Source organism: Cervus canadensis, chromosome 8, assembly GCF_019320065.1.
Source record: "Cervus canadensis isolate Bull #8, Minnesota chromosome 8, ASM1932006v1, whole genome shotgun sequence".
In the NCBI taxonomy this organism is placed as follows: domain Eukaryota; kingdom Metazoa; phylum Chordata; class Mammalia; order Artiodactyla; family Cervidae; genus Cervus; species Cervus canadensis.
Genome location: NC_057393.1, coordinates 20,741,678 through 20,767,891, shown reverse-complemented (window position 1 = coordinate 20,767,891; position 26,214 = coordinate 20,741,678). Strand labels below are relative to the sequence as shown.

General features: G+C 37.5%; 1 protein-coding gene across 10 annotated transcripts in view; it reads left to right on the top strand.

Moving 5' to 3' along the window:
• Window positions 1–26,214, top strand: part of ADD3 (adducin 3) — a 133,070-nt gene that overhangs the window by 85,335 nt on the left and 21,521 nt on the right. For all 10 annotated transcript variants that reach the window (XM_043475483.1, XM_043475484.1, XM_043475476.1 and 7 more), the window contains one exon: window positions 18,417–18,640. In XM_043475483.1, coding sequence (XP_043331418.1) covers window positions 18,446–18,640 — 195 coding nt within the window. In that variant the 5' untranslated portion in view covers window positions 18,417–18,445. The remainder of the gene's footprint in view (window positions 1–18,416; window positions 18,641–26,214) is intronic.

Here is a 26,214-nt window from a genome sequence, read left to right as displayed (position 1 = left end):
GGGTTGCTGAGCACTGATAGAAAAGAAGGCCAATGAATGAGGAAGCAATATTGTGTTGCATAAAGAGCTAGGAGAACTTAGATCACCCCGATGGTGTTAGGTGTGTAATCTTGGGGCATGTCTCTGAATGAAGACCTCTTTCATTAGTTATCTAATCTAGAAAACTAGACATTTGGACTGGTTGTTCTCTTAATTTTTGCTTCAAAGCCTATAAAGAATTAAAGTGAAAAGACAGATCCTTAATTTACTAGTAATTCGGTTAGTAGATACTTCTTAATTTTTAAAAGTCTAGTTACTTAAAGAAAATGTGTTAGACCGTTTTAGTCATGCAAAGCACCACTATGCAGCTACCTCATTTGTGCATCTACTTTTCTGTGCATGCTAGACAGACAATCATAACATTAAGTCCATTTACAAGCACTGGGATTTTTAGGCTTTCTATATTGCCTATTCCTCTCAGTCAATAGTATTTATGAAATACTTGTGTATGGTGGGCCTTCTTTTTTTCTTATATTTCATTTGAGGCATAAATTTTGACCATGGGGCTATCTGTGATTGATATGGTAATACTAATAAATTAGTATTACAAATATTAATATAATTTTATAGCAGTATCTGATACTTCCGCATTGTAGCTTAAGAAAAATTGCTCAACACTTCTGAGTGTAGTTTCCTCTTATCAGTAAAATGTGTTCCTTGATTCTGGTCTGAAATATTCCAAGAGCACTCTCAGAATCAGTAGCCATTATAGCAATAAGATCACAATGCTTCATGGGCTCATTAAATCTTCTTCCATTTGGGCATTTAGAAAGTGCCATTTGTAGTACTCAATGCCACTCCATAGCTTTTTTTTTTCTTTTTTCTTGGCTATTATCTACTTCTAGTTCAGTTTTCCATATCTATCAATTTCCATGTCATTTGTGTATAAAATTTTGGCTAGCAGTTGAAAGTAGTTCATGTACTTTATAGTGTAAAATGAATGAAAACTTCATTGGTGGATCTGATGTGGCCTGTCGTAGTTTATGCAGAGTCTAAGTTGTTTTCTGGAACTTTAAATACGTTCAGTTTTATAGTAACTTTCATTAAGAAAAACTAAATAAACCAGCATTTGTTATTGTTGTTGTTAACCAAATATGCTGCTTTGAAGTCTCAGCATATATTTGATTGTTGTTTTAAATACGAAACAATGGGCCTAGTACTTGAAAAGTACACCCATCTTTTTGCTTATGTTCTGGAGAAAGCTGTTAAAAGTACCAAGAGTTTCAAGTTTGGAAAGACTTTTTATAAGTAATAACTTTTCATAGGATTGTTTTTACCATTCCCAGCCTAGAAGTAACACAAACCAGATTGATTTGGAAAGAGTTGTGATATAGTAAAATAATTCAATTCAGCCGCTGCTATGGAGTACTCTGTCCTTTTGGGGACTACAAACAGAAGCAGAGAGATCTCAAAAAGTGAAGTGGAAGTAGCTGTGAGTCAAGAAAAAATGAAGGAAAAAAAACCCCTATTATTGAATAACACAGACAATACTTTCTAAGTGTTCAAATGCAGGAAAATTTAGTTATCCCTCAAAGCACTAGTATCTCATTGCTATAATCTGCCATAAATATTATGGTTAAAAGAATCAAGGAATCACTTATTCCCTTCCATCTCTCTAGCTCATATTCATCCCCCCCATCTCCCTCCCTCCTCTCTCTCATACACTCTTCTCCTTTCTATTTCTTATCTGATCATGACTTAGAGTGCCTAGGGCAGTGTTTTTCAAACTGTAGATTACAGCTTAATAGTAGATCATAAATAAATTTGACCAGCATTTTTTTAAAGGAAGAGATTAAAATAGAAAATATCAGAATATACCACATAGTAAGGGAAAGTATTAGTATCATGTCCTGAATTTGTTTCAGTTGTACATCTCATGTATTTGTATGTGATTATAATATAAAATATATTTCTTATTGTAGATTGCCATTTTTTAAAAGTTCAAAAGCCATCATTCCAAAATGTTTCATCTAATTATGTCTTGAAACCAATGTTCTTTAAACATACATACTAGTTACTGCATAAATATTTGGATGAAATTTTTAAAGCTAGAACTTTGTTTATGCTTGATATCTTGTTTCTAATCTGCATATCCAGAGGAAAACCCATAGTGTTAAGTTTTATATTACTTTTTTAAAATCTGTTTTCTGCCTCATTTTCAATTCAGAGGACATTGTTGAAAGACTATTTTTCCCACCAGTGGAGTTCAAACTGGTTTGTGCTGTCATATTGTTCTGAAGAAGAAGACATGACTATGTAATAGGATTGGTTAATTTTAAAGAGAAGGAGTCCTAGAACTGAGTTGTTTTAAATATCACCCGGAAGCAGAAATTTTTATGCTTTTAGAATTAAGCATAAAAGGTTAAGAAAATATAGAATCTACTACTTACTTCCCTTTAAACATGCTTCCTTAGGGCTCAGTGTGGTGAAGATGCTGACTCCCTTTTAAGCCATGGCAGTTCTGGGACCTGAATAAAATCTTTTCAACCCCTCAGTGCCACTGAATAGTGGCTTGAATTAGCATTTGAAAAGAAACTACTAGTTACCCCTGCCTGAATCTGACTTGTAATTAAGACCATGGGCGTTAATCTTCTCTAATCAACAAACAGACATCCTGGAATTGTGAAGTCAAATGGGCCTTAGGAAGCATCACTATAAACTAAGCTAGTGGAGGTGATGGAATTCCAGTTGAGCTATTTCAAATCCTGAAAGATGATGCTGGGAAAGTGCTGCACTCAATATGCCAGCAAATTTGAAAACTCAGCAGTGGCCACAGGACTGGAAAAGGTCAGTCATTCCAGTCCCAAAGAAAGGCAATGCCAAAGAATGCTCAAACTACCGCACAATTGCACTCATCTCACACACTATCAAGTTCAGTTCAGTTCACTCGTCAGTCATGTCCGACTCTTTGCGACCGCATGAATCGCAGCACGCCAGGCCTCCCTATCCATCACAAACTCCCGGAGTTTACTCAGACTCATGCCCGTCGAGTTGGTGATGCCATCCAGCGATCTCATTCTCTGTTGTCCCCCTTCTCCTCCTGCCCCCAATCCCTCCCAGCATCAGGGTCTTTTCCAATGAGTCAATTCTTCGCATGAGGTGGCCGAAGTATTGGAGTTTCAGCTTCAACATCAGTCCTTCCAATGAACACCCAGGACTGATCTCCTTTGGGATGGACTGGTTGGATCTCCTTGCAGTCCAAGGGACTCTCAAGAGTCTTCTTCAACACCACAGTTCAAAAGCATCAATTTTTCGGTGCATAGCTTTCTCCACAGTCCAACTCTCACATCCATACATGACCACTGGAAAAACCATAGCCTTGACTAGACGGATCTTTGTTGGCAAAGTAATGTCTCTGCTTTTTAATATGCTATCTAAATTGGTCATAACTTTCCTTCCAAGGAGTAAGCGTCTTTTAATTTCATGGCTGCAATCACCATCTGCAGTGATTTTGGAGCCCTCCAAAATAAAATCTGTCACTGTTTCCACTGTTTTCCCATCTATTTCCCATGAAGTGATGGGACCAAATGCCATGATCTTAGTTTTCTGAATGTTGAGCTTTAAGCCAACTTTTTCACTCTCCTCTTTCACTTTCATCAAGAGGCCTTTTAGTTCCTCTTCACTTTCTGCCATAAGGGTGGTGTCATCTGCATATCTGAGGTTATTGATATATCTCCCGGCAATCTTGATTCCAGCTTGTGCTTCCTCCAGCCCAACGTTTCTCATGATGTACTCTGCATATAAGTTAAATAAGCAGGGTGACAATATACAGCCTTGATGTACTCCTTTTCCTATTTGGAACCAGTCTGTTGTTCCATGTCCAGTTCTAACCTTTGCTTCCTGACTTGCATACAGGTTTCTCAAGAGGCAGGTCAGGTGGTCTGGTATTCCCATCTCTTTTCAGAATTTTCCATAGTTTATTGTGATCCACATAGTCAAAGGCTTTGGCATAGTCAATAAAGCAGAAATAGATGTTTTTCTGGAACTCTCTTGTTTTTTCGATGATCCAGTGGATGTTGGCAATTTGATCTCTGTTTCCTCTGCCTTTTCTAAAATCAGCTTGAACATCTGGAAGTTCACGGTTCACATAATGCTGAGGCCTGACTTGGAGAATGTTGAGCATTACTTTACTAGCGTGTGAGATGAGCGCAATTGTGCGGTAGTTTGAGCATTCTTTGGCATTGCCTTTCTTTGGGATTGGAATGAAAACTGACCTTTTCCAGTTCTGTGGCCACTGCTGAGTTTTCAAATTTGCTGGCATATTGAGTGCAGCACTTTCACAGCATCATCTTTCAGGATTTGAAATAGCTCAACTGGCATTCCATCACCTCCACCAGCTTTGTTCGTAGTGATGCTTTCTAAGGCCCACTTGACTTCACATTCCAGGATGTCTGTCTCTAGGTGAGTGTTCACACCATTGTGATTATCTGGGTCATGAAGGAAGATGTTTTTTGTGCCGTTATTCTGTGTATTCTTGCCACCTCTTCTTAATATCTTCTGCTTCTGTTAGGTCCATACCATTTCTTTCTTTTATCGAACCCATCTTTGCATGAAATGTTCCCTTGATATCTCTAATTTTCTTGAAGAGATCTCTAGTCTTTCCCATTCTGTTGTTTTCCTCTATTTCTTTGCATTGATTGCTGAGGGAGGATTTCTTATCTCTCCTTGCTATTCTTTGGAACTCTGAGTTCAGATGGGAATCTTTTCTCTTTTGCTTTTCGCATCTCTTCTTTTCACAGCTATTTGTAAGGCGCCCCAGACAACCTTTTTGCATTTCTTTTCCGTGGGGATGGTCTTGATCCCTGTCTCCTGTACAATGTCACGAACCTCTGTCCATAGTTCATCAGGCACTCTGTCTATCAGATCTAGTCCCTTAAATCTATTTCTCACTTCCACTGTATCATCGTAAGGGATTTGATATAGGTCATACCTGAATGGTGTAGTGGTTTTCCCTACTTTCTTCAATTTAAGTCTGAATTTGGCAATAAGGAGTTCATGATCTGAGCCACAGTCAGCTCCCGGTCTTGTTTTTGCTGACTGTATAGAGCTTCTCCATCTTTGGCTGCAAAGAATATAATCAATCTGATTTCAGTATTGACCATCTGGTGATGTCCATGTGTAGAGTCTTCTCTTGTGTTGTTGGAAGAGGGTGTTTGCTATGACCAGTGCGTTCTCTTGGCAAAACTCTATTAACCGTTGCCCTGACAGAATGGTCCACTGGAGAAAGAAATGGCATACCACTTCAGTATTCTTGCCTTGAGAACCCCATGAACAGTATGAAAAGGCAAAATGGTTGGATACTGAACGAGGAACACCCCAGGTTGGTAGGTACCCAATATATGCTACTGGAGATCAGTGGAGAAATAACTCCAGAAAGAGTGAAGGAATGGAGCCAAAGCAAAAACAATACCCAGTTGTGGATGTGACTGGTGATAGAAGCAAGGTCTGATGCTGTAAAGAGCAATATTGCATAGGAACCTGGAATGTTAGATCCATGAATCAAGGCAAATTGGAAGTGGTCAAACAGGAGATGGCAAGGGTGAATGCTGACATTCTAGGAATCAGCGAACTAAGATGGACTGAAATGGGTGAATTTAACTCAGATGACCATTATATCTACTACTGTGGACAGGAATCCCTTAGAAGAAATGGAGTAGCCATTGTGGTCAACAAAAGAGTCCGAAATGCAGTACTTGGATGCAATCTCAAAAACGACAGAATGATCTCTCTTCGTTTCCAAGCAAACCATTCAATATCACGGTAATCCAATCCTATGCCCCAACCAATAACGCTGAAGAAGCTGAAGTTGAACGGTTCTCTGAAGACCTACAAGACCTTTTAGAACTAACACCCAAAAAAGATGTCCTTTTCATTACAGGGGACTAGAATGCAAAAGTAGGAAGCCAAGAAACACCTGGAGTAACAGGCAAATTTGGCCTTGGAGTACAGAATGAAGCAGGGCAAAGGCTAATAGAGTTTTGCCAAGAGAACGCAGTGGTCATAACAAACACACTAACAAAGTAATGCTCAAAATTCTCCAAGCCAGGCTTCAACAGTGTGTGAACTGTGAACTTCCAGATGCTCAAGCTGGATTTAGAAAAGGCAGAGGAACCAGAGATCAAATTGCAAACATCTGTTGGATCATCAAAAAAGCAAGAGAGTTCCAGAAAAACATCTACTTCTGCTTTATTGACTATGCCAAAGCCTTTGCATCTGCAGATCACAACAAACTGTGGAAAATTCTGAAAGAGATGGGAATACCATACCACCTGACCTGCCTCCTGAGAAATCTGTATGCAGGTCAAAAAACAAACAGTTAGAACTGGACATGGAACAACAGACTGGTTCCAGATTGGGAAAAGAATACGTCAAGGCTGCATATTGTCACCCTGCTTATTTAACTTATATGCAGAGTACATCATGAGAAGTCTTGGACTGGATGAAGCACAAGCTGGAATCAAGATTGCCAGGAGAAATAACCTCCGATATGCAGATGACACCACCCTTATGGCAGAAAGCGAAGAACTAAAGAGCCTCTTGATGAAAGTGAAAGAGGAGAGTGAAAAAGTTGTCTTAAAACTCAACATTCAGAAAACTAAGATCATGGTATCTAGTTCCATCACTTCATGGCAAATAGATGGGGAAACAGTGAAAACAGTGACAGACTATTTTGGGGGGCTCCAAAATTACCTCAAATGGTGACTGCAGCCATGAAATTAAAAGACCCTTGCTCCTTGGAAGAAAAGTTATAACCAACCTAGACAGCTTCTTAAAAAGCAGAGACATTACTTTGCCAACAAAGGTCCATCTAGCCAAGGCTGTGGTTTTTCCAGTAGTCATGTATGGATATGACAGTTGGACTATAAAGAAAGCTGAGTGCTGAAGAATTGATGCTTTTGAACTGTGGTGTTGGAGAAGACTGTTGAGTCCCCTGGACTGCAAGGAGATCCAACTAGTCCATCCTAAAGGAAATCAGTCTTGAATATTCACTGGAAGGACTGATGCTGAAGCTGAAACTCCAATACTTTGGCCACCTGTTGTGAAGAACTGATTCATTTGAAAAGACCCTGATGCTGGGAAAGATTGAAGGTGGAAGGAGAAGGGGACTACCGAGGATGAGATGGTTGGATGGCATCGCTGACTTAGTGGACTTGAGTTTGAGTAAACTCCAGGAGTTGGTGATGGACAGGGAAGCCTGGCGTGCTGCAGTCCATGGGGTTGCAAAGAATCAGACACAACTGAGCGACTGAACTGAATCAACAAAGTAGATTTAAATCCCTGATCTAGCACTTGCTAGCTCTTGGACCTGAAATGAGCTACTTCTCAGTGACTTTATTTCTCATAGAAAGCAATAATATTAATTGATCTGACCACAGCAAGATTTTTTACATTTCCTTAACAGAACCAACAGTTGAGTTAGTATTTTCACTCGCTACGTCCCCTGGTTTATAAAGACTAGTAGTGAAATCTGAACAGTATCCATTAAATGCTTTTTACAATATTTTATTTTCTGCTGGGGGCTTCATATTCTGACTGTCCTTAATTTGAGTAAATTACTATGTAACCAGATAGTAAGTTCCAAAGTGACTCTAATCATCGTGAGAAGTATTTTTCAGTGACCAGTTGATGCTAATGGAATGTATACATTTTTATTCATGTGTTTTATTTAGTTGTATTGACAGAACTGCTTTTAAAATACATTCTGGTACAGAAAATATCCAAAAAGTAACTACAGTGTAAGCTTTATTCTGCTGTAGAGTTGATCACATTTTTATATGAAATAGAAACTAGCAATTTGACTTCTTCCATCATTATGGAATGACCTTTTTTAAACTTAAATTTTCAAAGTTTGAGATAATCATAGATTCTCATGCAATTGTAAGAATTAATACAGAGACCCTGTGTACCCTTCATCTTGAAGTAGTATTAATCGCTCAGTCACGTCCAGCTCTTTGTGACCCCGTGGACTGTAGCCCTTCAGGCTCCTCTGTCCGTGGAATTCTCCAGGCAGGAATACTGCGGTGGGTACACATTCCCTTTTTCAGGGGATCTTCCTGACCCAGAGATTGAATGCAAGATTTCCTGCATTGCAGGCAGATTCTTTACCTTCTGAACCGACGGCGAAGCCCCACCCTTCATTTACTTTCCCTCAATGGTGACATCTTATAAAACCATAGTGTAATATCACAGTCAGGATATTGACATTGTGGTAATCCACTGGTATTATTCAGATTTTCACAGTTTTGCTTGTAAGTGACTTGTATGTATGTTTGTGGGTTTAGTTCTGTGCAGTTTTATCTCATGTGTATGTTCATGTATCCACCACTGTAGTCAGGACATAAAAGAGTTCCATCCCCACCAGGATCTCTTCTTTTATAATCCTCCATACCTTCCTTCCTCCTGTGTACTCCTCTCTCCCTCCAGAGCATGCGCCTTCCTCACTCCTGGCGACCACGAATCTATCCCCTATTCCTATATTTTGTTATTCAAAGAATATGATATAAATGAAATCATGTTGTATGTAATCTTTTGGAATTGGCTTTTTTTTGTTAACTCAGTTGTGATTCACTAGAGATTTATTCTGGAGAAGGCAATGGCACCCCGCTCCAGTACTGTTGCCTGGAAAATCCCATGGACGGAGGAGCCTGGTAGGCTGCGGTCCATGGGGTCGCTAAGAGTCGATGTGACTGAGCGACTTCACTTTCACTTTTCACTTTCATGCATTGGAAAAGGAAATGGCAACCCACTCCAGTGTTCTTGCCTGGAGAATCCCAGGGACGGGGAAGCCTGGTGGGCTGCCATCTATGGGGTCGCACAGAGTCAGACACAACTGAAGTGACTTAGCAGCAGCAGCAGGGATTTATTCAGGCTATTATGTGTATCAGTAATTCATTCCATTTATTACATGTATAATATTTTCTAGTATGGATATACCACAGTTTGTTTCATCATTTACATGTTGAAGGATATCTAGATTATTTCTGGTCTTTGATTGTTACAACTAAAACTTCTGTGAACATTTGTATACAGATTGTGACATTGTGTGAACATATGTTCTCCTTATTTTTGGGGGGTTAAATGACCAGGAGATCAATTGTTGAGTCATTGCGTAGTTGCATGTTTTGTTTTTTAAAATGCCAAACATTTGCTGAAATTGCTTACTATTTTATGTTGCCACTAGCAAGGTTTGAAGGATCCAGTCTCTCTGTACCCTCCGCAGCATTTAAGGTTATCATTATTTTTTGTTTGTTTTAGCCTTTGTGGGAACAGGACCTGTGTAGTAATACTTTGTGATTTTAATTTGTTTTCCCCTAATAACTAATGGCTTTTCAAGTGGCTCAGTGGTTAAGAGTCTGTCTGCCAATGTAGGAGACATGGATTCAGTCCATGAGTCTGGAAGGTCCCTTGGAGAAGGAAATGGCAACCCACTCCAATATTCTTGCCTGAGAAATCCCACGACAGAAGAGCCTGGCAGGCTGCAGTCCATGGGGTCTCAGAGGAGTTGAACACGACTGAGCACACATTTCTCACCCAGTCCTTTATGTGGTCTACTACCAATAAGAGCTAGTGGTGTTCAACATCCTTTCATGTGCTTTTCTACCATGCATCCTTTTCAGTGAAATGGCTGTTCCTGTCTTTTTGCCCATTATCTAATTGAATTGTTTGATTTCTTTTTACTTCTGAGTTTTGAGAGTTTGTTACATATTATACATTCTAGTCCTTTGTCAGAGGTGTGGTTTGCAAATATTTTGTCATGGCCTATAGCTTGTCTTTTCATCTTCTTAACAGTGTCTTTTGCAGATAAATATTTAAAATTGAGGGGAAGCTCAATATGTCAGTTTTCCTCTTATGGATCATGTTTTGGTGTCAAATCTGTGAACACTGCCTGGGCCTAGATCCTGAAGATTTTTTTCCTAAATGATTTATAGTTTCTGTTTGAGTTAATTTTTTATTGTGGTAAAATATATATAACATAAAATTTGCCATTCAAAGTGTATAATTCAGTGGCACTGAGTACATTCACAATATTGTACAGCCATCCCCACTCTCTAGATCCAGAACTTTTTCAGCATCTCAAACAGAAACCCAGTGCCCATTAAGCAGTCACTCCCCATTTCTCCTCCACTCCCACCCCTGCCAATCATCAGCCCGCTTTCCGTATCATGGATTTGCCCTTCTGTATATTTCATATAAGTGAAATTACATAACATGTGGCCTTTTGTGTCTGGCTTCTTTCACTTAGCTAATGTTTTTGAAGTTCATTTATATTGTAGATGTAGCAATACTTCATTTCTTTTATGGATAAATATTCCATTAGTGGCTACACCACAGTTATTGTTTATCTATTCATCAGTTGATGGACATTTGGTGTGTTTTCACCTTTTGGCTGTTGTGAGTAATACAGCTTTGAACATTTCATGCACAAGTTTTTATTTGAATACCTGTCTTCAATTCTTTTGGGTAGATTCTTAGAAGTGAGTTAATTTTTTAATAAGGTATAAGACATAGGTTGCTCCTTGGAAGAAAAGCTATGACAAACCTAGACAGCATATTCAAAAGCAGAAACATAAAAAAAAAGGAAAAAAAGTGGAGACATCACTTGGCCAACAGAGGTCTGTACAGTCAAAGCTATGGTTTTTCTAGTAGTCATTCACGGATGTGAGAGTTGAACCATAAAGAAGGCTGAGCACCAAAGAGTTGATGCTTTTGAACTGTGGTGCTGGAGAAGACTCTTGAGAGTCCCTTGGACAGTAAGAAGTTCAAACCAGTCAATTCTAAAGGAAATCAACCCTGAATATTCATTGGAAGGACTGGTCCTGAAGCTTAAGCTCCAATACTTTGGTCACCTCACTCCTAATGAGCGAGGAGCTGACTCATTAGAAAAGATCCTGATGCTGGAAAGACTGAGGGCAAGAGGAGAAGAGGGCGACAGAGGATGAGGTGGTTGAATGACATCACTGACTGAATGGACATGAGTTTCAACAAACTCAGGGAGGTAGTGAAGGACAGAGAAGCCTGGCGTGCTGCAGTTCATGAGGTTGCAAAGAGGTTGGACAAGACTGAGTGACTGAACAACAAGACTCAGGTTGAGGTTTTCTTTTTCTTTTTCTTCCTTTGCCTATGGATGTACAGTTTCTTCACTATTTTTTGAAAAGGCTATCTTGCAAGGGCCATTAATAACAGAATTATTTTAAAGCTTTCAGAGAATCCCTATCCCTACAGTTTCTGTATATACACATTAATTGTGAAGAAAAGCAAAAGAATTTGTAATGCGAGCCTGTAAGGATAGTATGGTGGGTTTTATTGGAGTTTTCTTTATATTTGTGAAAGTTGAGGCTTGGATATTTCTGTTACAGATAAAGCAATTGTATTTTCTATGAAAGAAACAGAGGTGATGAGGAAAAGATAAAACAAGTAGTCCATAAAGGGTTTTATCCCATGAATGACAGGAAGCCATTTAAGGTTCTAAGAAAGACAATCAGATCAAATTAAAAGATGGACTTTAAGAAAGATAACTCTTGGTAGAATGGAATATAGGCTCTAGTCAGGCAAGACTGACACAAAGGTGTGGGAAAGTGTTCACACCCCATTTAAATGGACTTGCCTGTATTTTCTGTGACATTTCTGACTCAGGAACTTAAACAAATTGAGAAAAATCAGCTTCAGATTCATAAAACTGGGGCCATTTTACATATGCTGCATATAAATTGTTAGTTGTTGTTGTTGTTGTTTTTAAGTTCAAGGACCTAAAATCTTACTCCTAAAACTAGCTTGAGGAGAAAACTTTTATTTAAAGAAGACAACTTAACTGCTGTCTTTAAAGGCCTATTATTATTATTTTCCTTAGACTACTTTATCCCCCAGCTCCCGGAAAAGAATGTTTTAACATGAATGGGTTACATGGGCTTGATTTCCTAGTCTTAGTAAAACCATTAAACTTTGTTACAAAATACTATGAGAAAACTTTTTAGTGAAGGAGAGTAGAGTATATGCATTAAGAAGTACTGATTACTAATACTTCTTTAAAGTTTTTACTTTGGAACCCTTTTTTTCACTTCTTACTGTGTACAAAGTGCTGAGAAATGGTAGGAATCACTTCTTTGCTTGCTTTATTAGTCTGTAAGTTTGCATTGCTTTCTAAGCAAGCATGAAATTCACCTGTTTCTTCAAAAGTCATGTAACTTTTTATTATAAAAATAATTGATGTTATAAACAGTGCTGCGATGAACATTGGGGTGCACGTGTCTCTTTCAGATCTGGTTTCCTCAGTGTGTATGCCCAGAAGTGGGATTGCTGGGTCATATGGCAGTTCTATTTCCAGTTTTTTAAGAAATCTCCACACTGTTCTCCATAGTGGCTGTACTAGTTTGCATTCCCACCAACAGTGTAAGAGGGTTCCCTTTTCTCCACACCCTCTCCAGCATTTACTGCTTGTAGACTTTTGGATAGCAGCCATCCTGACTGGCGTGTAATGGTACCTCATTGTGGTTTTGATTTGCATTTCTCTGATAATGAGTGATGTTGAGCATCTTTTCATGTGTTTGTTAGCCATCTGTATGTCTTCTTTGGAGAAATGTCTGTTTAGTTCTTTGGCCCATTTTTTGATTGGGTCATTTATTTTTCTGGAATTGAGCTGCAGGAGTTGCTTGTATATTTTTGAGATTAATCCTTTGTCTGTTTCTTCATTTGCTATTATTTTCTCCCAATCTGAGGCTGTCTTTTCACCTTGCTTATAGTTTCCTTTGTAGTGCAAAAGCTTTTAAGTTTCATTAGGTCCCATTTGTTTAGTTTTGCTTTTATTTCCAATATTCTGGGAGGTGGGTCATAGAGGATCTTGCTGTGATTTATGTCGGAGAGTGTTTTGCCTTGTTCTCCTCTAGGAGTTTTATAGTTTCTGGTCTTACATTTAGAAGCAACCTAGATGCCCATCAGCAGATGAATGGATAAGGAAGCTGTGGTACATATACACCATGGAATATTACTCAGCCATTAAAAAGAATTCATTTGAACCAGTCCTAATGAGATGGATGAAGCTGGAGCCCATTATACAGAGTGAAGTAAGCCAGAAAGATAAAGAACATTACAGCATACTAACACATATATATAGAATTTAGAAAGGTGATAACGATAACCCTATATGCAAAACAGAAAAAGAGACACAGAAATACAGAACAGACTTTTGAACTCTGTGGGAGAAGGTGAGGGTGGGATATTTCAAAAGAACAGCATGTATACTATCTATGGTGAAACAGATCACCAGCCCAGGTGGGATGCATGAGACAAGTGCTCGGGCCTGGTGCACTGGGAAGACTCAGAGGAATCGGGTGGAGAGGGAGGTGGGAGGGGGGATCGGGATTGGGAATACATGTAAATCCATGGCTGATTCATATCAATGTATGACAAAACCCACTGGAAAAAAAATAATAATAATAATAAAAAAAATGCATACAGAAAAAAAAAAATTGATGTTAAATGATTTAATTTACCTGCAGGAATGATTTTTAACCAAATCTTCAAACAACTGCTTTGCTGTCTGTTTGATGTGCTGTTTATTCCATTGCTAACTTAATTCCCTGACACGTTGCTGTTTACCTGGGCTTGTACCCTCCTTAATGTGAGAAAATGTCATGTTCTCTAGGAAGCTTCCCCTTATTCTGGGTAGAATCCTTTTCACTGGGTTATAGAAACCTCTGAACTACTCTCAGAGCTCTCAGAGGATTTGACGGAACGGTTCACCAATACCTCTGGTATAAGGCCTGGAACATAGTAGATGCTCAGTAGATACTTGCTGAAGGAAAGAAGGACCTGATATATACTTATTTATAGCAAGTTATTTAACTGTGGCCTGTTTATCATTATTTCAGACTACTTTAGGAGTTCTCACTAAGCATAGAAATCACTTAATTTTGTATTAATATGAGCAAAATGTATTAGGTTGAGTAAAAATTATTTAGTCTTTAACATTGGTATCATAATCTTCCAGAAAGGTATTTGGTGACATGTGTCCTGTGGGTAACTATATAACTGAAATATAATTGACAGTACAGTGTACATGTTTAAGGTGTACAGTGTGATGATTTGATACATGTATAGTGAAATACTTGCCATAATATGGTAAGCTAACAGCAGTCTTACCTCACATACTTACTTTGTTGTTGTTATGGTGAAAACATTAAAGTTGTACTTTCATAGCAGTTTTCGAATATATCATATGGTATTGTTAACTACAGTCATCCTACTGTACCTTAGATCCCTGGAACTTATAACTGAATGTTTGTACTTTGTTTTTATGTACAACTGAATGTTGTACTTTGACCCGTACTTCCCCATTTCCCCCACCCTTCAGCCCTTGGCAACCACCATTCTACTCTCTGTAAGTCTGATGTTTTTAGACTCTTGATGTAAGTGAGATCATACCACATTTGTCTTTATCTGACTTATTTCACTTAGCATAACGCCATAAAGGCCCATGCATGTAGTTGCGAGTGGCAGAATCACCTTTTTATGGCTGAATAATTTCACTGTGTATGTCACATCTTCTCTATCCGTCCATCTCTCTGGATGGACACAAAGGTTGTTTCCATGTCTTGGCTGTTGTATATGATGCTGAAAGCTTCTCTCTCTCTTTTTTTTTTCTGAATTCTGTTTATTTCAGATAATCTTGTGGATCCTAGGTTTTTTCCAGGCTTGAAATAGCAGTTCTGTCCGTAATCTGTAAAATTGCAGATAATCAGTTGTTGCTTATGATTGGCTTAAAAATCTGTGTAAAACTTTTGTTGAACATCTGGGTATAGAAGAGCACCTGCATGACAGACTACTGCCCTTATTCTTTATTTCTATATCCTTGTTAATTCCCAATCCTTACTCCAAGTACATAAAACTTTGAAACTTCTTTTTATTAAAAAGCCATGGTAAATAATGAACTTTTTAAAAAAAATTTATTTTGTTGAAGTTGTAGTTGATTTACAGTGTGTGTTAATTTCTACTGTTACGCAAAGTGATTCAGTTACACATGTATATGCATTCTTTTTATTGTTCTTTCTCATTGTGGTTCCTCATAGGATACTGTGTATAGTCCCTGTGCTATTCAGTAGGATCTTATTGTTTGTCCATTCTACATATAATAGTTTGCATCTGCTAATCCCAAAGTTCTAATCCATCACTCCCCCGCCCCTCTCCCCCTTGGCAACCAGAAGTCTCTGAGCTTTTGAAGTTTTAAAAAGATCAGAGTGTTTTGAGTCATTTCTAATCTTATTTCCCCTTTTTGGTATCATTTCCTTAATTTTGACAGATTCTGTATATTCTCAGTTGCCTAATATTTAGGACAGAATGTAGACTGAAAGTCTCAAAATTTTAGCCCTCTTGTGTTTTATGATACGTTTCATTGTAAAGTGGACTAGGAGATGGAAACTGTGGCTTTGAATATTGTCTGACATTAACAGTGGGATTTTTGGCAGGATATTTAATCCATGGAATCTCTAGATTATTAATCTCTATCTCATTGTGTAGTTGCAAAGATGGAATAAGATAGAAAGATGTAAGAGCATAGTATAAACTATATAAAGTGTTAACACATATGTAATATGTTCTTTTAATACTAAAATGAGTGGTTAGATGTATTTTCCTTTTTACCTCACTCATCTAAAAATGCGTTCATCAGGAGTTCTTTAAACTCTTAAGCTTTTACTTATCAGTGTTCCTATTATCAGTTTCTTAAACCAGTGCTGGGACAACAAAATAAATCTACTACCACGGTTCCTTGCTTTTGCTGTGTTTTTAGTAAAATTAGTTTATAAGCATCAGCAAATTCAGTTAGACATAGGCTTATTATCTAACTCTGTTCCTCCATTAGGCTAAATAGTGCTTTAGGGGTTGAGGAATAGGTTAAAATCCAACTAAAGGCAACATTTATGGGATTTCTTTTTAAAAAATGGCTTATTCATAGTCAGTGACCTAGTGTGGTAAACTAAAGAGAATTGATTTCTTTGTTAATTGATGTCGCATTTATTGAGTACCCACTTAGTCTGTACTTGGCCAAGGCAGCATGACATTTACTATTATATGTGAGTTTGTTTGTTTCTCTAAAAACTTTCTCCTTGGAATTTTTATCTGCTAGCTATAAACTATTTTAAGGAGTTCAAATGGCCTTGTTACAAACAACTTCTAAGAAAACTAGGTTCCAGAGATCGGTTAGACCTTTAGACTGCTGATAACTCAAATGGGTGTGAAAAAGTTTCTTGTGATAGGTGCTCTGTGCACCATATTTTTGGATAATAGCAAGATGATGAAAAATACTATAGGTTAATGTCAATCTGATAACAGTGTAGCAAAAGCTTATTTTTGGAAGAGTATAATATGGCCAGGGTCATTCCATTAGTAGTGAATTTATATTAAAAAGAAAAAGAAACAACACTATTTTTCCTGTGGAGAACACATATAATGAACAGATATCCATTCTTTAGTGTTTTCTTCCAATTTTTAAATTAATGAATTAGGATGTGGAAGATTCAATTATAGAAAAGCTTATTTTTTACATTTCTTTCACTGATATTAATAAGTTGCTTTCTAGTAATCAGATCAGAATTTCATTAAAGCCATGTGAGGTAAAGTATTTTAACCATATTTTATGAATTTGAGGAGTTGTATACTAGAACAATTCAGGTAGCTTGTAGAATGTTGTACATCAGATTGATGTTTTCAAGTAAAAGAAATCAGTTTTAGCATGTTTTGCAAAAATTTATCTTTAACAAAATAAGTTTACATTTCCAGGACCAGAATTAATGCAAGAGTTTTTAATATCTTACAGAGAGTTTACCTGGGCTAAGTTGGGTCAAGGTAGCTTTAGAAATGAATTCTATCAGAGAAGACTATTATTAGAGACAAATACAGAAACCTCACTAGCTGTTAATTGTGTTCAGGAGATGAGATCTGGTATCTTTGGTCTATATCAGGGATTCAGATCCCTAAGAAAAAGGTAGCCCTTGCCTTTTCCCTTCTGGATCTATCTAGAAACTGTTCTGCATTTAACTTCCCTTATTATGTATGAAGTGATTCTTCTTACAGGCAGATAATCAGTTAAATACCATTTGTAGTGAGAATGTTTTTTTCTGTTACCCAGTCATTTATGTTGAAAGGATTGCATTTGTTACCACCTGCAGAGAAAATTTTGCTACACAAAACTGTCTTGACAATTCCTTTTTAAAAATTGTTTCCTTTTCTTCTTCCTTGTTGCACATTTTTGCACTTTCTATATTCAGTTCAAAAGAACAGCTAGGTAAAAGGGGTACACTAATCAGTGGTGTCCTTTTCTCATGGTTTAGCCTTGTGCTGCCTCACATCTAAAAGTGAGAGGAAGCATTCCTTTAGTGTGCAGTGACTGCAGCTCTCGCTAGGGCAGTGATGTTCTAAGTGTTGTCCAGGATCTGGTGCCAGTCTGCAGACAAAATATGATAGTAAGTGTTTAGAAACTTCTTGTAGTTTGACATTGCCTTGACATCTGAGTGCATTATTTTGTATTTTACAAAAATACTAGTCCACAGCAAATTGGAGAAAGTTCTTCACCATAGACGATTTGAGAAGTACCAGGTTAGATGGCTTCCTCAACTTCTGATACAAGCCATCACAGCCTGGGGCTGGGGGATGGATGTTGAATGACTGTCCTATTAGTCTATCTACTGTTGATTGATTACATGCTCAATTGTAGCAAAGCCCAAATGAATGTTTCCCTGGCATAAAAGCAAGGATTATCCTGTCAGTAATCATTAAATGAATCAGCTGTTCCTGTGGTTTCTGAATAGCTTTTTATTGTTTCTCACTGGATTTAAAGTACTATCTGTTGAAGTTGTATAGTCTGGCAGCCTTAATAATTCCTACATTTTCCCTAGAATTTACTGAATCATTTGAAAAACTTATAGCTGTTTCTCTCTCTTAAGTTAATAAGCTACATTCACTATAAAATACAGTGGTTGTTAAATATGGCTCAAGTTTGGTCTAACATAAAAGCATGAGTAAGAGAGAAAAGAGAATCTCCACTAACAGTAATCACTAATGATGAAATTTTGCTGTCTTAGATGTGGCATTTTACTTTTGGATATTTTGATTATTGCTCCTTTAAAAAATCTGTTTGGCAGTTGATGACATTATTGTAATTGGACCACAAGTTTCTCCTAGCTCTGAAAATATTCAATCTACAATTTAGCATTATATCTATTTTAACCCTAATGAAAAAAAGTGTCCTAACATTTTTTGAAAAGCTGCTTTTTAAAGAAAATGGCCACCGTTACAGGGTAACAGTTCTGCATGACCAGTGTAAAATTCGAATTTAATAATGAATTTATTATTAATATGATTGTCGCACTTTGTATTTATTAATGCAGATAACAAGGAGAGTTGGCAGACAGGAAGCATGAGTTCAGATGCTAGCCAAGGCGTGGTCACTACTCCTCCTCCTCCCAGCATGCCTCACAAAGAGAGGTATTTTGACCGCATCAATGAAAATGACCCAGAATACATAAGGGAGAGAAACATGTCTCCTGATCTGCGACAAGACTTCAATATGATGGAGCAGAGGAAACGAGTTACTCAGATCTTGCAAAGTCCGGTGAGTCAAAATGATTCAGAAGCATTAATTTTTTTTACTCTTTGGAAACCATGATACAGTGAGGTCAGAGGTATCTGCTTTTGGGTTAGAAGAGTGGTGTAGGAAGGGGGACTGGTTGTCCCCAATCTTTTAGAGGCAAAGTAAGCACCTAGTTTATAAATTTAATTTGCAACAATTTAATAATAAACTAGCACCATCTTGGTGGTAACTTTTCTTATGTGATTTTTGAGTGTAATGTTTCATTACAGGGAAACAAAAGATGCTACTAAATTCAAGGATTCCCATTTCAGACTGAATATCTGTAAAGAAAAGAAAGGCATGAGTGAAGAGTTAGGAACCAAGAAATGAGTTAGATACACCCCATGCGCATATCTTCTTCCTTTGGGTATCTTGACAATCATAGGAAGACTTAAGGTTTATGAAGATAACTGTCATTTGGCAGCTTAATATTCCATGCACCTAATGTAGGTGCACATATGTGCATGCACACCAAAGTAACTGGATTAAACATAGATTCTAACCTTAACTCAAGCTGAAAATTCTGTCCGCACAGTAATATCCAGACTTTGTAAATCATGTTCAATTGATTTAAGTTTCCTATACACCTTTAGTGGAATTGTAAAGGTCACATATAAGTGTGGGAAAATGAGTGATCAACTTGATTTAACATGCAAATTGAATTCATAACTGTATGTATAATGAAGATCATGGGCCCCTTAAGATAGAGTTCATCATACATAGACACACAATGCCCAGGATAGGGTTGTATTAGATTTCCAACTTAGGTACTAAAATAAGCACCAAGACATAGAACTGCCTGAGGTGGCCCTGGTAAATCATTTTTGTTGTGCCCTTGTGGATTTAATCACAGAGATTGAGTCCAAAGCCAAAGGGGAATTCCATTCCTGACTAATTCTCCTGTATCAGTGGCCTAGATAAAAGCAAATAGAAGTTATAAAAGCAGTGCAGGCTTTCAGGAATTCAAGTATAGCTTAAATATAAAGCTATCCTTTAAATAAACCCTTAAAGAAACCTTTTCTAATGGAAAGGAGATTAGCCAGAAAATTTAGGTGGCTCAGAGGTTAAAGCGTCTGCCTGCAATGCGGGAGACGTGGGTTTGATCCCTGAGTCGGGAAGATCCCCTGGAGAAGGAAATGGCAACCCACTCCAGTATTCTTGCCTGGAGAATCCCCATGGATGGAGGAGCCTGGTGGGCTACAGTCCATGGGGTCGCAAAGAGTTGGACATGACTGAGCGACTTGACTTCACTTATCATGAGAGAGTAAATGTTCAGTGCCTTATTTTATGCAAACAAGTTTCTGTGTTTATAAATACTTGAAGGGCAGACTCCACTTTGAAGAACTAATTAGCCAAAGAATTATGGTAGCATATAGGATAAAGTAACTGAAAGAATGAGATGAAGTTCAGATTTTGTTCAAGATTAAATACCAAGATTTCTTTGGGTAGTGCTTCAAAGAGAATCGTTCAATTCTAAGTAAAGCTTTAAAGGAAAAAGTACCAAACTACATTTTTATGCCAGGATTTTTAAAAAATAATTTTTCCATTAAACTAAAACAACATAACTGAGATTACCTAATTTTTTCTTTTTTTTTTTTACTTGTGTATTGCCACTGTAAGATTGACTTTAAAATACCAATTTTACTTATGCCTTGGGGAACTTAATGAAAGAATGGTAAAGGGCAGGTGTGTAGATTGTCATTTCCATGTTTATATGGCAAAGAATGATAATTTTCAGCCCAGAAGGAAACAAAAGAATTTTCTTTTTGTACAAAAGAAGATTTAAAAGAATTGTGGATAGGTCATTGTTTTCCCTAGTTCTTTGCTAGTGAATTTAAAATCTTGTTTGTGAAAGACTTGGAAAAGTATATACATTTTATCTTTCTGCCATGTTTTAGGACATGGCTTTCAAATTTCTTTTACTATAACAAACTTTTCACCAAAGGAAATGATGTATGGTGGCCTGTATTACTAAAAAACAAAACTTAGCAGCTTCAAACAACAAGGTTTTATTATCTCATCATTTCTGTGAGTCAGGAATTCAGGAGCAGCTTAGCTGAGTGGATCTAGCTTAAGGTCTCTCATGACGCATCTGTCAAGGCTGCTGCATCTGAAGGCTTGACTGGGGTGGAGGTTTCCACTCTTTTAAGATGGGTCACTCACCTGGCTGTTGGCAAAAGGCTGCAGTTTTTTGCCACATGGACCTTTACTGAGGCTGTTTGAGTGCTCTCCCCATGAGGAAGTATCTCAGAGCAAAGAGGGGCCTGCAGTGCCTTTTATGACCTAATCTCAGACATTTCACACAATACTTCTGCCATATTTGTTAGTTAAGAAGTGAGTCGCTAAGTTCAGCTCATACTCTAGAGGAATGAAGCTCCACCTTTGGAGGGGAGGATTGTCCACTCTCTGATCACAATTTATTTTAAAAGCACCACAGTCTGCCATAATTTATCTACCTTCCTCCCACGTGCAAAATGCACTCACCATCTCCTACTACCCCTGCAAAAGTTTCATCCCATTACAACATTAGCCTGAATCCAAAATATTGGCGTCTAAATCTGGTCCAGATATAGGTGATCTGCCTCAAGTGAAATTCCTTAAATATAGTTCCTCTCAATCTGTAGACCTGAGAAGTGCCCTCACACCCATTCAGTGGTGGGACACACCCAAAGCTAACTGCTGACATTCCTGTTCAAAAAGGGAGAAGATTGAGGACAGAGGAGCCACTGGTTCATAGCAATTCTAAAATCCATCTGGGCCAATGTTTGAAAGTTCGCTTGATAAGAACTCAGTCCTTCTATTTAGTAGAAATGAGTCTCCCTGGCTCTTGGCTCTGCCCTCTGGGTTTTTGGTTCATTCTCTGAATTACTCTTCCTTTTCCTTAAAAAGTAGCCTGTGTTTGCAGCTGTGTATTTTTCTCACCCTGCTTCCTTCTTGTGGAGGTTTTAGAGTTCAAAGACCTCTTTTCTTTTTGTACTCTTTGTTTCTTTAAGTCCAAGCTTGTAATGTTTCTGTGAATATAATTTTCTTAAAAACTTTATGTGTCTCCTGTGAATATTGAGGTTCATTCTGTTAGACAAAACCCATAACCAATGAAGATCAAAATCAAAGGTATTACTAGTACATGTTGTAAGAAACAAATTGTAAGTTTTCTCTTTGAAATGCTGAGTTCATTTGGGAAGAAAGTAAATCAGGAAAGAAACTAATAAAAGCAAAGTATAATACTTTTTTTTAAATAACTGCTTACTGTATACCAGACAACTATTAAGTATTGAATCCTATTTAATCCTCAAAACAACTCAGTCAAAGAAGTATTACTGTCCCCTAGTTTCCAGATGAATAAACTGAAACTTAGAGCCATTAAATAACTTGCAGAAGTTTTTATACCCTTAGTTAAGTAGCGGGGTCTGAATTTAAACTTCAAACTTACACCCTTTCCTGCTAGGCATAAAGCATTCAATAACTATGAGAACGTTCCACCTGTGTTTTATTCTTCTTCAAATTCTCTTGCTCAAGAGGAGTTTCAAATCATAAGACATTTTGGTGTCTGTGAATTTGGATGACAAACACAATGCCTTGTTGCCTTGAGCTGAGAAAATAGGAGAAGAGCAATTTGTCTCATCTCAACTTCAAATATTGTTTCTTTCTAGAAATTTCATGGCCTTTTGACATGTTTTTTTTTTATTTTAATGAAGTATTTGTCTTAGAAATTAAGTGCTGGTGAATAAACTTATTTAGAGATTTTGTTAATGCACTCAAGAGAATCTACAAGTTTTCTTTGTCCAGTATACTTGTATATATGTCTTTGGAGACATATATGTGATTGCCCTTGTCTAAGAATGAAGTATCCAGGGCAGATGGTTAGAATTTAATGATGGGCCTCATCAAAGTTAAAGAAACGTGTAAGTTGAAAACTTCAGACCGTTGTAGGTATTTAGTAAATTCTGAATGCTTGGATGGATGGATATATGAATGGCTAAATAGACTTTGAGTCATTAAACACTTGAATGTTGTCCAGTAAGTTCCTACTGAACTGTACTGCTTAAATGAAAAACAGTTGGCAAGTTTCAGAAAAAGAATGAAAGTTCTTAAAGTCATATCAGTGTCAAAGCAATTAGACTTGTTGAGAGAAGTGTATAATGTTACTCTGAAAGATAGGACAACAGCAGTGTAGGTGTTGGTTGGTCAGGCCCATGACACACTAGTGCCTTTTCTTTTAACTTTTCATTTTGTGTTGGGATATAGCTGATTAACCTGAAGTGACTTAGCAGCAGCATAGTCGATTCACAATGCTGTGATAGTTTTGGGTATACAGCGAAGGGACTCAGCCATACATATACATGTGTCCATTCTCCCCCAGACTCCCACCCAGGCTGCCGCATATCACTGAGCAGAGAATTCCATGTCCTAGACAGTAGATCCTGAGACACAGTAAAACGTTTCTTAATAACAGGGCAGCGTGTAATGCGTCAAACTTATTTTAAAGATAGGAGAAACTTCAAAGTCATATTCATGTTAAAATTTCCTGTCTCTATAATTAAGGCCTAAAATTTTTTAACAGGTCACCTTAGTTAAAATAGGTCAGAATTACCTTGATTTATCTGGTCACTTTGGAAGTTTCAAATGGAAATATTCTTTATTAACTTTGTTTGCGATTTTATTAAAATGCCAGCTTTAAGAAAAGATATTATTCTAATCTTTAGCTTTATATTAATTACACGTAGATATATGAGAAAGATCATCCAGAAGAAAATTTGGTTTATGTATTTTTTCTCCTTTCAACAGGACCAGTGGTAATCTATTCCCAAATGAATACATTTCTTAATGGAGAAATTCTAAGTAAGTTTGTTATGCTCCTAATTCCACTTGAGGAGAGATCTAATAACATAATTGCAGGGTGCCCTGGGAGCAGCAAGTCTGTAATCTGTTTTTCTTTTTGCTCCAGTTTTTCTTTCTAGTAATTATTATGAGGTACAACACCCAGATGTGGGTATTTAAAATCCAGCTCTGAGATTTATCAGTATTCTGTTAACCTGATTTTTGTAAGTTAGACATTACTTATAGGTCAGTCCGTGTTTTTAGCCTTAACCAAAACTATCACATCATCAGTTTCTTTTATAAAATAGGTTCTTTTCTGTGATTTAAAAATAAAAATTCTTTCATTTATTACCACTTTCTTCTGACAGTTCTGATTTTAGCTGCAGAAGCCTTAAGATCTGATATTTCAAATTACTCCTACTTTTGCTTTATAATATACATGAATGTGTGTATACCTGGTAGCTCAGTTGGTAAAGAAACTGCCTGCAGTGCAGGAGACCCGGGTTCAATCCCTGGGTCAGGAAGATCCACTGGAGAAGGAGATGGCCACCCACTCCAGTATTCTTGCTTGGAGAACCCCATGGACAGAGGAACCTAGTGGGCTACATATAGCCCATGGGGTCGCAAGAGTCGAACATGACTGAGTGACTAAACCACCATCACATGTGTATACTCTATACTCTTACCTTACGTGAATCTCAAATCTCTTGAATCCTTTATGTTTTTACAAGATTATTTTTATCCATACATTTATGAATTCAGAATTACAGGATCACTCCCTTAACTGACAGGAGATACACAAATAAAACAGTATGAGATTCAGAAAAGCCTTTAAAAGTCACCCTCTCTCTAACTTAAACATTTTGTTTTTCACCTAGTGATTTTTTTTTAAAACCACATTTTTTTGGACATGTGTTTGCTGAGAGAGCTATCCCAACTATAATGTTCTGGGGACAGATCAAGTTTTCAAGTAGGATTTTGTTTGAGTTGAAGAATTAAATGACTTTTCAAAAATTTATAACTTTCTGTGAAGATTCACTTCTTAGTTTAAAAAAAAATGAATTTCTTCCCTTAGATGATGGACAGGCCTAATTACACAGGAGGAATTTCTCATTCAAGTGACAGACTGATAAGACTGTTTTCTAGAGCCTCAGATTCCAGTGCTAATCACCTGTGAAATGGATCTTTCCTATCACTAACTCAATTAAGATGAGATCAGATTCTTTGCTTTCTTTCCTTATATCTAGGAAAATACAAAGAAAAGAAGCTCTAACTTATCGACTATAATAATTCAGCACTGAACTAGCCACTCAGGGATTCTCTAGAAATATGAAAAACACAGTCCCAGCCATCAGATATTTAACTGTATAGTAGAGTAGGAAAAATAAATCACAGTCCTGATAAGTACCCTAAATGCAGTATGTTAAAATGTTAAAATGTTAAAAGAATTCAAAGTGGAGTGGGAAGAGAAGTAATATGGAGATCCCTCCTAACAGTAGTGATTAAAGGAGAGACTTCAAGGAGAATGTGGCATTTAAAATGAGTGTTGAGTATGAAGGGTAAGAATTTATCTGGTAGAGGAACAGTAGAAGCCAGCTTTTCCCTTTGATGAAATATAGTGAGCAAGGATAGAAAAGTACATGTTGTGGATCAGAGCATGAGGTAGTAATGGGAGATACAGCCAAAAACTAACCTAACAGATTGTAGGGATCCTGGAGTACCAGACTGTTGTGACCTAAGTTAGAAGTCAGCCAATTTTCTCATCATTTCTAGTTTTAATCTGTTTGTATCAATTTTTTGTACATGCATATAGTGCTTGTTTTGGATCTGGGCTCACCACCACTTAATCGCACTGTGACATTAGGAAACTCACTTAACTTGAGCTTCTCTTTCCTTGTTGGCAAAGATGGACCTCACATGGTGATTTTGACAGTTAAATAACATGAAGCATATCGTGCAGTGCCTAGCACAGAGTAGATGACTGTTTTATGGAAATGTATGTACATGGGGTTAAATACAGTACTGCTAATGTAAAGCGGTTTTATGCTTTCGTGACAACACTTTTGAAGGTTAGAATCATCATTCATTAGACTGTATTTTGGCATTTGAAGGCCTTATAGAATCTATCACTCCGTTGGCTTTCTGCCTTATTCGCGTTCATGTCTTGAGGGTGTAACAGCCCCCAATATCTCCTCTTCTCTGGTCTCTATGTGAGAAGGAAGATGGTTTATGCTGTAAAACCACATATGTGTGTGTGTCGTTTGATCTTTTAACCTGACTCCTCTAACAGAGACCCTAGGGAATTGTTGGTTTAATCTGACTTCAGAAGCCCAGCATGTGATCTTGCTGCCCTACTTAAAAGTGAGTTTCTTATTCTGCTTTGGTGGGAGAATTCCTAGCTGTAAGAGGGTGAGTTTTGGTACTCCAAGATCTGCTATATGATTTTTCTTGCTTTATCTCTCACTATGACCTAAAGCTCTAATCTAGCCCGGGGTTTGCTCGTGCTTCTGATCACGGCACACCTACCGCCTTATTAGCCGTGCAGACACACCAAAGAGACATTTCAGCTTCAGTGGCAGACCACTGCAGTAAAACAAACATTGCAATAAAGTGAGTCACACAGAGTCTGTTTCCCAGTGCAGGCAAAAGTTATGTTTATATTATATTCTATTAAGTGTCCAAGAGCATTGTGTCTTAAAAAAAACAATGTACATACCTTAATTTTAAAATAATGCTGT